Source organism: Boleophthalmus pectinirostris, unplaced genomic scaffold (genome assembly GCF_026225935.1).
Source record: "Boleophthalmus pectinirostris isolate CB_2022bp ecotype Guang Dong unplaced genomic scaffold, ASM2622593v1 HiC_scaffold_3, whole genome shotgun sequence".
Lineage (NCBI taxonomy): Eukaryota > Metazoa > Chordata > Actinopteri > Gobiiformes > Gobiidae > Boleophthalmus > Boleophthalmus pectinirostris.
In genome coordinates, this window is record NW_026571299.1 from 31,018,730 (window position 1) to 31,031,950 (window position 13,221).

General features: G+C 37.7%; 1 protein-coding gene across 1 annotated transcript in view; it reads right to left on the reverse strand.

The window, feature by feature from the left end:
• The window catches only part of vgll4b (vestigial-like family member 4b), a 46,716-nt gene that overhangs the window by 32,887 nt on the left and 608 nt on the right, over positions 1–13,221 (reverse strand). Inside the window, exon 2 of the mRNA XM_055160093.1 lies at positions 11,844–11,917. Coding sequence (XP_055016068.1) covers positions 11,844–11,907 — 64 coding nt within the window. The 5' untranslated portion in view covers positions 11,908–11,917. The remainder of the gene's footprint in view (positions 1–11,843; positions 11,918–13,221) is intronic.

The following is a 13,221-nucleotide window of genomic DNA, read 5'->3' on the forward strand; positions in this document are numbered from 1 at the left end:
GAATGCTGTTAGATACTTGAACTCCTCCATCCTCACCTATGGTCATGAGCTTTGTGTAATGACTGAAAGGACAAGATCGGGGATACAAGCAGTTGAAATGACTTTCCTCTGCAGAGTGGCTGGGTACTCCATTAGAGACAGGGTGAGGAGCTCAGTCATATGGGATGACCTCGGAGTGGAGCTGAGGTGGCTTGGGCATCTATTCTGGAAACCTCCAGGACGCCTCCCGGGGGAGGTGTTCTGGGCATGTCCCACTGGGAGGAGGCCCCGGGGAAGACCCAGGACACGCTGGAAGGACTATGCCTCTTGGCTGGCCTGGAAACGCCTCAGGATCCCTCCAGAAGAGCTGGAGGAAGTGTGTGTGGAAAGGGAAGCCTGGGCCTCCCTGCTCAAACTGCTGCCTCCGTGACCCTGGCCCGGATAAAGCGGAAGAAAATGGATGGAGGGATAAATGGAGAATGTTGTTATCTCCTCAACCTGGAGTTGTGTTTAGTTTCACACGTTTGAGTAATTATTATGGTAGTCTGTCTAAATCTCCAAAGCTCAAAATGCTTTGTTCCCCCTTGTGATGTCATGTAGTGGTAGTTTTCATCTAAACAGCTACTTCTTGTTTTGTAGAGATTGGCATTCCAAGGCTGAAGTCATTCAAATGAATCTAGTGAAGGTGTATGGAGTTTAAAAACATAGTGGAGCACTTCCTGTATTAATACTTGACATCACAAGGTGTGTTTTTAAGGACTGTTTTCAGTTTGAGAGAAGAGCTCTGCCTAAACATGCAATGTTTGTGTATTAAACTTGTGAATGAAACAAAAACACACTATGTTTGTGATGAGAAAACAACATTATAACATAGAACAGAAATTGGTGTTATATTGGCCCCTTAATGAGTGTATTTTTAATTATTGTATTTCTTTATTTAAAAAAAAAAGTAAAATGCATTATTTTGGCAAGCTGGTAAGGCTGCTAAGTGTTGCTGTTGACTAAGCAATGAAAAATTGAGGTTGCAAAAAAAAAAAAAAAAACACACCTCTAAATTAAAAGCAATGCAGCTTTAGCTTTAGAAATTTAAATGTGTTTATTTGGTAATTCCAGATTATCTTACATGGGCTGGTCAGAGTCAGCCAAAGGGCCGTATGTGGCTCAGGAGCTGTACAAGGCCCAGTTCTGTCGTAAGGGGACTATAACTTTTCTGGTGACCTGCTTGTCTCCATGGAGATGTTATTTATTTGCTTTACACAGTATTAAACACATCTATGTAGCATTTATTTAACTACAAGAATGTTCAAGCTCAAAAGAACCTTTCAAAAACATCCATCTTGCCTCTACACAGATCTGACCTAGAACTGTACCTGCTTGTCACCATGGGGATAGGCAAGTTTAATGCCATACTGTGGAATATTCCCACCAAAGAAATAACATTGTCACAGAAACAAGCAGTTTCACTTTAAAGTTTATTCACTTTGAAGACTCTGACCACCAACTATTCTAATATTCCAGAGTGAAGCAAAAAAAAAAAAAAAACACACACACAGACGAGTTCCTGTTAAAATGAGTAAGCACGGTTCCAAAGGTTTTCATTATGTCGTGCAGCACAACTTTGTAAAATAGTTGAAATATCTTCTCTCAGAGGCATTTTGTTCGTTTGTTTGAATTTTGAAAAGTAGAAAGTTCAGATAGGAGGAATGTGCGGCATGTGTGGTCACTGAGAGACACAAGAATCCAGTGAGAAAGCAGCGCTGCAGTCGGTCAATAAAAGTGCCATTTACTCAGAGTGAATGAGGCAATTTCAACAGGACCCACTGAAAAATCACATTTACACTAGACCAGGTGCAAATAGTATTGTGTTAAAATACAGAGAGGCATCCTGGGAGTTCAGTTTAAATGATGTTTAAACTAGAACTGGTTTGTATAATGCAGTATGACAAAGCAATTTCCCTTTTATGGACTAGTTGAATGTTTAATGAAGCTGTTAGGAAAATCAGTATACAAAGAATGTCTCAAAGAAGTGACTCTCTACAGTCTTCATTCATTCTGGCTTTGAAATGTATTCTTAAAATGTTTAGTCCAATTAATGCAACTTTACATTAGAGAACAATACAATATTTAGATAGTGTGAAGTAAAATGACATTGTGTGAATCTGTAGAATATTTTTTAGAGGAATAGAAGATTTTGACAAGATAAAACTGGCTTAAAGATGCACACTTTCCGGTTGGGGGTCCATCACCTTCTTGTTTCTATGGATATGCCATCGCTCTGCCTGGAATGTTCCACAATATGACATTAAACAGATCTGCCTTACATTTATTCAATTATGGGTGGTTTTAAAGCTCAAAAATACCTAGAAAAACAGGCATTCTGACTGTGAGCGGGGTCGCCTCTCCACAGATCTGACCTGTAACTTAGTTTGGTTTGGGCTCCATGATGATAGAAAAGTTTAATGCCATACTGTGAAATATTTCACACAAAGCAATAACATCTCCACAGAGCAGCAGAAAAGAAAAGATTGTTCACACATGAGTAAAGTTAACTATAATTTTACAGTGGACAACAACAATGAACAAGAACAATTTTTTGTAATGTAAGAAAAATATAAAATCCAAAGAAATCCGAAATTGTTTGGTTATCTGAGAGCGTTCCCTCATCACATTCTAGAATCTGAAAAGCCTGACACACTTTTCTTTTCCGCTGTGAATGAGTCGTGTTCTGGCCCACTGACCTCTCGACCTTTGACCTGTCCTCTTGACCCGGGTCATAACGGCTTCATCGTGACCCCTGACCGTCCCTTGACAGTGATGTACGAGTTGCCGTTTTTAAACAAAAGCCGCCAGTTAGTACCTATCCATAAAAGTGATGTGCAGTCTGTTTTTACAAAGCCAAGGATAAGAGCGTGGAGCACTTCAGTTAATAAGCACAACTAAATCAAGGTTTAAAAAAGCACACTGTTAAAATAACCACACTGGCAAGTTCTGGATTCAGCATATGAACACTGAGGAACTTCATGAATCACTAAAATCACAATTAATTCTGTGATTTTTAATGATTCTATTGTCATACACATAATTTGATTCATAGTAATAGTTGATAACACAAACTATTGAATCCACTTTGTGCCACAGACTCTATAACCCTAAAGCAGGACAATCCAAGTAAACGCCCTTTAAATATAATACCAATAAACTGCACAATGTAATGTTTAGTAGTTATTCAAAGTCATATGCATTACTTCTTCAACCCTTTACAGTTCAAACTAAATTATGAATTACAAAATGATGTACTAAACTAAAGATTCATACAAATATTGAAATGAATAATATTAAGCACCCCATTTTTTTGTTCCTATCTATCATGGATATGGATGCACCAATCTGATAATGGTATTGGATATTCGTACTGGATCAGATATCGGCTTTTGAATATCGGTGCAGTCGATATCTTGGTTGGACAGATAAACTGACGTAATAAGAATATTCACTAGTCAAAGTCAGCCCTGAAAGTCTCATAATGTTTACATCTTTATTTACAAGAAGTGTTCCAAGCTGCTTCTTCCAGAACTGAAGAAGCAGCTTGGATGAGCTGCGAAACATCTTTAACCAAACCTAACTTTTGTCCAGCTGACAAACTAAATTTTCTGTGGTTACTTGAGGGATAAACAAAAGCTACATAACACATTTGAAGCAGTTTTGTCTTACGTTATTTTTGTTTAAAGGAAATAAAAGCTGGTTAATATTGGGCATCATAAAGTTACAGCTATATAGCCTAAAGCTGTAGTATCGGTATCGGAACTGAAAAAGCTGGATAGGGGAATCTCTAATCATTAAGTTGAACAATCAATCAGTCAGTATAGTAATTATTGTGACAGGCCTACAGCCGTACTCATACCTCCACAGAATGAGACATAAACCGAACATAAACAATCCCACACCTGCAGGAAGTTGCAGCTGCTCTGACACAATACGCAGCACAGAGTTGTTTCAGGACGTATACAAAGGAGAGATGAGTTACACCAGGTCACTGTGAGAGAGGAGTGGCTCTGAGCAGCACCTGTGTCATGTTACAGTCAGGCTAGCTAGTCCCACACAAGGCCACGGGGCAAAAAAACCTCTGCTTATAACAATGTACCAAACATACACACCCTAAAAGCACCCAGTCTGCACCTCAGCCCTCCTCCCTCCCACACAGCAGTGAAGAATAATGCCTGCGGGAGAGTGCCACCAGATGCAAAAAAAGAGACAGAAAAGTCTAATGTAATCTTCCAATCAAAAGTATGCCCTGTTAAAAATCACCTGTCAAATCAAGCTAATGCAAAAAAAATATGCGATATATATTTCTAATCCATAGTGCTGAGGTGTAGCCAAAAGAATTTGACCCAAGTGTACTGTTACTTCAAAAAAAATCACTCAAAGTACAATGTAGGGGTCTAAAAATGACTCAAGTAAGTATAGAAAGTAGGGATGTAATGATATCCAAGTCTCACGATACGATATTGTCACGGTATGAACCTCACGGTACAATATTTGTTGCAGTATCGTAGGAAAGCTCATGATCTGGTGGGGAGGCTCACGATTAGGAATGTAACAATATCCAAATCTCTCAGTGCGATATTTTCACGATATACATCTCACGGTACGATATTTAAAATGCCTTGACAAGACTTAATCCAAAGAACTAAGACTTAAAAGTGCTTAGAACTGTTATTTCTTCATGTAGTCTACACTGAAATGGAGCAAAGGATTATGGTCTATGTAGTTCCCTCTGTCTTTTTTTTTAGCTACTGCTGCACCATAAGAGACTTGTAATTTGATATATTGTGATGGTCCACGATATTATCGTGAGAACTTTGACTATAAGATATCACAATATTTCAGTTATTGTTACATCCCTGATAGAAAGTATTTTGGGGAAAAACTACTCATGTAAGACTAAAACCTTTATAATTTTGAAGTATGTAAATGTAACTGGAAGAACACAGAAAAACTAACTTATATCTGAAAAACGTATTTTATATGAAATGACAGTCACAAAATCATAAATCTCATAGCATTATAACCAGATATATAATCCAAGATGTAGGGTATCTCAAACTGTAGGAGTCAGTCATAGCAATGACAATGTTGTTGTGAACACAGCTATTTTAAAGCACTATTCCAGTCACAACCCCGCACAGACATGGCAACCGTTCAGAGGCTGCTTCCTGTAGATCAGCTCCAAAAAGGACCTGTGTTTGAACAAACCATGGAAACTGTAACAATGAAGAAATCTCTGCGACAGTGTGCGCCCCTGAACAAATAAGCAAATGAACCAGAGGCTTATGTTCGGCTATTTAAACTATTCGAATGAACTACTTTTCTGTGTATTCTGTATTCATGCTCACAGGGAAACAATAAAGGTTCTATATTACACAGAATCACCTCTTTATAATGTTGTTACCTTCTCAAAAACATATCAGGAGTTGCGTTTTGTTTCATTCACACATATTTGAGCAATGCCTTATTATAAGTCTGTCTACATCTCTAAAGCTCAAAATGCTCTGTTCCACCTTGTGATGTCATGTACAGATATTTTTCAAGTTAACAGCTCCTTATACCTTTTGTTCAGACTGTGAGACTGGCAGTTCCAAGACAAAAATTATCCAAATGATTAAAATGAAGATGTATGGGGTTTTAAAGCACAATGGGGCGCTTCCTGTATTACCACATGACATCACAAGGTGGAGCAGTGAGTGTTTTCCGTTTGAGAGAACGACACAGCCAAATTATGCAGGATTTGTGTGTTAAACATATGTGTGTGAATGAAACAAAACACAACTCCAGGTATGTTTTTGATGAGAAAACAAAATGATAACATAGATAAGAATATAGCCTAATATGGACAACAATTAGATTATGTTTGTTCATATGTAGAAATGCTTTTTGGTGCAATAGGTCATGTAAACCTGTCATGCTGTTACGTCCTCAAAAACATACCTGGAGTTGTGTTTTGGTTCATTTTCGGTACCTTGTGATGTCATGTAGTGGTAGTTTTCAAGTTAACAGCTACCTTTTCCCTTTTGTTCAGTAGAGATTGGCAATTCCAGGGCTGAAATTATCCAAATGAAAGTGAAGGTGTATGGAGTTTAAAAATAACAGGGGAGTGGAGGATTCTTTTCTGTTTGAGAGAAGAACTTAGTCTAAAGGATTTGTGTGTTAAACTTGTGTGAATGACGCAAAACACAACTCCAGGTATGTTTGTGATGAGAAAACAACATTAAAACATACTGTAAATCAGAAAATAGCATAATATAGGCCCTTGAAATTCTGATCTGAATAGTCTGAGAAGGCATGAGAAATGCACTGGTTCCTATGAGAAACAAACTTACATCATTCTATAGGCCTGTAATGTTTAATTTAGATGGAGGCAGGTAACATTAACACAGTGTATAGTTTGATCAAAAAGAACTAAACCTGGACTAGACCAAAACCATAAGGTAATATAAAAGCAGACAACAGCCAATATTTGATCTTCGTCAACGCACTAATAAACTAAAAATGAGACCTCTTCAATGGATTTCAAATATTGCCGATAATCACTTCACTATTACATTTTTCTGGACGAGTTTAAGTGAAAGTCTGGGAGGCAGGGTGGAGCACTCGGTCACAGCATCTCTCCAAATCTACTGGGAAGTGACAGAAGGAATTGAGCTATTTCCTGTGTTGACCAATAAGTACAAGTAAGTGATCATTTGACTGCTGTTAAGTGTAGTGCATTAGAATTACGAGGCGGTACACTGAAAAACAGAAGTATTTGGGATAAGATGTGATTAGTGGTGCTAGCGGAAAACAGTAATGTGAGTTCTGGCGTGATAGGAAGACATGCAAACTTGACTGAAAACTCAACGGCACAGAGCAATAAGCAAAGACGTACTGTATAATATTAAGGCTGTTAAATACTACACCATATATACTATATACTAGACTTATAGATACTTTAATAAGGTGCAGTTCCATTGTGTCTAAAGTGGAGGGCCCCATATTGGAACATAGTGAATGGGCCACAGACTGGTGATCTACTGTGTTTTTAAATGAGTCTATAAATAAAGTTGAGCTGAGAATACAGTGGAATATTCAGATGGGTGCATTTAACATAGCTTTGCCTGACTCACGGTACCTTAAATAAGGTTTGGAACATTAACTGTCCCATATTATGCAAAACTGACCCTTGTGACCTTTAATCCACATTACAATGCTGTTACTTCCTCAAAAAAAAAGCTGAAGTTGTGTTTTGTTTCATTCCCACATGTTAGAGTAATCCTGGATTATTAGTCTGTCGACATCTCCAAAGTTCAAAATGCTCTGTTCCACCTTGTGATGTCATGAAGCGGTAGTTTTCAAGTTAACAGCTACGTTTTACATTTAGTTCAACAGAGATTTGCAGTTCCAGAGCTGAAATTATCCAAATGATTCTAGTGAAGTTGTATGGAGTTTAAAACCACAATGGAGCACTTCCTGTATTTCCACATGACATCACAAGGTGTAACAGAGTGTTTTCTGTTTGAAAGAAGAACTCAGCCTAAATATGCAGAGTTTGTGCGTTCAACATGGGTGAATGAAACAAAGCACAAGTCCAGATATGTTTGTGATGAGGAATAACAACGACAAACATAGATCAGAGGAAAGCATAATATGGGCTCTTTAATTTTAGGTCTGTATTGCAATGAAATGTTGGCGTTACAGTGACAGAACACATTTGTGCAAAAAGTACTGCCTATGAACATTTGGACGACTGCAGCAGGAGGTCAGAGTAGAGTTTTGGAGAGTCCTGGTGAAGGCTTGTCTTACGGGAGGAGGTGGGTGTGGTTAGGAGACACTTGGTGCACATGAGCTGATGCACTGGTGTGAACAGGTCCCTGAGTGAAAGAGCAGCTGTCGAGGCCGGAGCCACGTCTTCCCCAACACAAGTGCTGCTCACGTGGTCCACACTAGGGTCACAACAAATATCATGTGTGTGCGCGCGTGTGTGTGTGTGGATGGGGGGGGGGTCTGCGTGTGACTGTATGACTGTGTTAACTTTGCTGGTTGAAGGTGGGATCGGGTGGTGGTGGGTGGGTCTGAGGGAATGACTGGGATTGTCTATGTGAAGTCCTTAGGGCTACATGCTCTACGATGAAATAAAGTTTCATTTGATTTCATTAAGATGTGTAACTGGATGTCTAAAGACCTATTTTATTTTAATTAGAACCTCTGCAAGAATAACAACCAAATAAAACCAAATCTCCATGAGGTCTTCTAACTAGCCTGATTCATCAGCCAGTTTACTTCGTTTCACTTCGTATAAACCCTCTGACCTCGCAACCTTAGATTTCGTTCGCTCGACAGTAGGCGGGTACTATTATCATTGAACCAACCGCTGCTATTTGGTCGTGACGTATGTAATCCACCGCTAATGGAGCTAATTGGTATATTAAGCTTTTCCCAAATCCCATAGCAAGAAGAGAAATAACGTCTTTCCCCTTGATGAAATTCGCCAAACATTCTCTTTGTTCCGGCTTTAAATCCTCGATCTCGGGAATCGTTGACAACACTGAATATATCACTCTTCACTGATTGGCTGGTGCTCGAACTTGCACTTCCGGGGTTTTTGCGAACCGTCTATTGTATTCTGATTCCTGACCTAGTCGCTGGAGAGAAGTTAAATTGATCAAAGGCACTAGGTGGCGCCAGCCTGGCTAGTACCTTCTAACCCTGTTTCAGTTTGGTGCTGCAAGATGAAGAAGAAGAATCAATATAAATGTTAAGAACTAAAACTAAAAGAGTAAATTGAATCACAGTTACACTTTATTTGGCTGATTATGTCTTAAGACTTGTATTACACTGCATTACAGCCAATTGAGGATGTAAGCACTACTCTGTTCATGAGGTCATAAAATGTTCCAATTACTACAATGTCATTAAAAGGCCAAGATGTCCCTTGATTATTATCCAACAAAAAATACTAGCCACGGTGCAACTTACAAGACATTTAAAACTCCAATTATAAGAATACTATAGTAGACAGGCAGTTTTTGGGTTTCATTCATTTCTTCAGAGCTTTTGTAAAAACTGGTGGAGTGTATTGTTTTTGGACAAAGAAGCCACGCTCGGCCCATAACAAAAAGTGACATCAGCGCGAAGCAAAAACAAAACAACTGCAGGGGAGCAGCAGTGCAGGGGGGATGGGGAGGAGTCAGATCCCAGGACACTCTCTCAAATCTCTGAGGACTCTGGTATTCACATAACTTCATGAGAACAGACGGGTGACAAGGGAGAGGGCTAAGGTTACCACGATATTAACACTTCAAACTTGCCTTCGATACTTAGATAGTAAATGCGTCATTTTTTATAGGAGAAAATAAATGAAGTTTGTTTAATATTACCATGTGGTCAAAATCATTATAACATCATTTAAGGGTCAGATGTTGTTCTATCGTTATTAATTTCTGTATTGATACTGTTCATCTAGTATCAAGTTTATCTTTTTTTTCTATACAGTTATTCAAATAATGGAAGGTATTTTTTAGGTTTGGCAAAAATAATGAATATGTAGAATTAGATATAAGCCTTTACATTAGAATTTCTTGGCTGTATTATCAGAGAATGCATGCTTCAGCTAACCACTGCATACCAAATAAAGCCTCTTCTGTTAGCCGCTGTCTAGACTATAGAGCAAGTGTGAACAATGAACAATGCATGAATTACTAGCACTACAAACCAGTTAGATGTAAATATCCTGTAATGTTTTCTCATTATCCTACACTTGAATCAAAAAAAGCAGGAATGGGGCCATGTTCCAACCAGCTTCAGTAGTGATTAAACTTCAAGTTAATTTTCCACTCATCCAACTTGTTACTGAATAAATTTGATATTTAACAAAGGAACCCAGAAATATGGTACTATGGATGTTTCAACTTCACAGCACTCGAGTCTTCCACGGGAGCTGGTGTGAATGTGAAATGGACTGGTCACTACTTCCTATAATCTTGGAAGGAATTTTCCAGCCAAAATTTCTCCAAAGGCATTAATAAATCTGAACGGGAAAGGTCCTGGCAAAGTTTACTATGGAAACCCAGGCTGTTAAAAGTATTGATACTAAGAATGCAAAAACTAATATTGAAAGGAGATACTCTTTTGGACATGTATTGATACACAAAAAACACATAAATTGGACAAAATGAGACATTTCCTGGATAGTTTTAAAATTATCTACTCTGTTGTTTTCTATTTGTTTACCTCTTTCGATATACATACAGAAGACATCAAATATATGAAGTAAGATGTATGAAATTATGTAGCTCAGAAAAAAAGTTAAACAACTCTACTGCTCCATACATCTTACTTCATATAGTTGATGTCTTCTGTACATATGTCAAATGTAAAAAGTAGTAAAGATACAGAAAAAGCACTGAATGAGAGGTTGTGTCCAAACTTTTGACATTAACTTTTTAACATTCATAGATTTTCTTTTTTTTTTTTACATTTAGGTTAGGTGTGACTTTTTATTATCACTGTATCTGCATGGGGGCAACCTATTATTATATATACAGTAGGGGTGGGCGATATTTCGATATTTTAAAATATATCGAGATAGTTTTTAAACTCGATATGAATTCTGACATATCGTATATATCGATATAATATTTATATTCAATTTTGATTTTGCCGCTTCGCTTGTTTACCTTCTCTCTCGTTGCCCGCGCGCCCGCCTCCCTGATTTTGTTCGCTCGTGTCTCCTTCACTCGTCACTATCACCGTGAACGCCGAAAGTTGGTGCCAGTGAAAAGCTTCAAGCACCACGAACCTTTTCCAAAACTGCATTAAACACATTATTATCGCAAACAGGCTGATGTGGCTCTAGAGTCGTTATGCTTTATGTATTGTAAAGTTTAGCAATGTAAAGTTTATTTATGCAGAAGATTTTAATTAATAATCTGCTGCAGTGTCACTTGTACAACAGTGTTTGGAAATGTTGGGTTTGATCTGCAGTGGATTGTGGGAAACCTCAGAGCTCCTTACTGCTGGATAATAACATGGATCTATTGAAATAAGGAACATCCTGAGCTTCTTCTGCTAAATGAGCTCATGGTTCTGGTTCTGGTCTGGATAACAGAGTTAATGCAAAGATGAGCTTGTGTTGAGTTGTTTTATTTATGAATGAAAAGAAGGAAATATGTATTATTTCTTTTATTTTACAGTTAAATTATTATTTATGTAATTAGGGTTTTTTGTAATCTTAAATGTTCCTATATGAACTGCCGACCTCTTACACTTCAATTTAAAAAAAGGACCTTGTGGAATTTGGCAGATTTGTTTTTGCAGTTTTCAGTTTTAGGGGGTTATTTTTTCTTGAACATATATCGAGATATATATCGTATATCGAGATATAGCAAAATATATCGAGATATATTTTTTGATCCATATCGCCCAGCCCTAATATACAGTATTTAAATTGAGAATGAAATGTTATTATTGTGACATTAGAACATACGGTATACACAGTGTAGTTACTTCTAATAGCTCCCAGACTGATAGTGGGCCCATATAGCAGTGAAAACAGGTGAGACGCAGCTGTTTAAGTCTGGTGGCAGTTGAGGGTGGTTGGTCTTATTTGCCTGTTGATCTACAAGTGTTCATTTACACAAAGAAGTCTATTGTTAAAATAAAATAAAAAAAAAAACAAAAAAAAACAAACAAGGCCACTCCACATAATCCCTTTATATTATGAACACTTTGGTTTAACATATACAGCAGTCTTCAAAAGCTTGTATCTTTACATTTCATAACAGCAGTGTAGTACATGTGGTACTGTTAAAGTACGAGTATAAGCTACTTACTTTCTTCTTCATTTGCATGAACAAATGAGGCGGCTCTCGACAGAACATCCAGTGGTGTCTCCATACTTGGATACCTGCACAAAGAATAGGCTTGTATGAGTCAGAATAGAATAGATCAACCACATAACACCATAAATACCAGTTTCACCACTTAATTTGCATGGTCTATGAAATCCTTGGAGCTCATAAGATATACTTGATCTTACACCAGTTGTGACTTGAAATCTACAAATACAATGTTTGTTTTCAGTAGCCACTATGTCTTGTTGGATTGTATTGTATTCTGCAATGTATTTGGTTAAATTTGCAGTCAGAGATGTTATAGGCCTTATACTCCACAAAAATATTGAAAGTACTACAACTATTCATACTACTAGTACTACTACTACAGGCCTCTATACACAATGTTTAAATCCAGGCTGAAAACAGTTCTGTTTAACTGAGCATATAACTGAAAGATTTTTGTTCTGTACTCTTTTCTCTTTTAATGTTAACTTTATGATGATTATTTGTGTTTCGATCTGTTTGTATTGTGATTTTAATGTCTTTCTTATTCTGTAAAGCACTTTGAATTACTTTTTATGTGCAAACTGTGTTAAACAAATAAACTTGTCTTGCCTGCCACTACTGCTATTACTACTGGCAGTCTACTACAATGTCAGTAAGGTTAAAATCGTGTAACTATATATAATGAGTTTTCGTGGGTTAGTTCAGTAGGCCAAGTATGGTAAAAATGCCACTATGTGCCACTAAAAGGAGAAACCATGCTGCAAACGAACACAACAACAAAAGTATAAAATGTTCCTCGCGCATGTCAGCCACGTTGTCCTTGCATTTTTAGTATTTTCGCCCTTTCAGAGGTATTTCAAACATGTGCCCACTAATTAGATACTGAGAGCTTGTAGGATTCTCGCTGCTGTACAATTCTGAACCTTGAGTACAGCTGTGCTATGAATGGCATTCTGTGGATAAAAAACGCACTAGCGCACTCTTCCCTCAATCTACATTCCACGGATACTTTCGCCTCATTTCTTTGGGAAAACAGCGTAGTTGATGAGAAAGTACAACATTTCTGTATCTGCGAAGAAACACCATCCAGTGCCACCTAGACAAACTGTTATTACAGGTTTACAACGTGGTACGGCAGCGGCGTTGGCACGCGTAAAGTACAATATCGATAAGGGAAAGGTAAAGATTAAACCACTGGAATAGCTTGTCAAGTAAATTCACAACTTCCCAGAAATTTACAATGAGAAACATGTTTGTTAAGTTGCTCAATAACGATAGGTTTATTGTCCCGAAAGTTTTAGAATGCGCCACTAAAACTTTCACTGTACCCAATAATTTTCAGACAGTTCTTCGGCGTAATTCTGTTCAT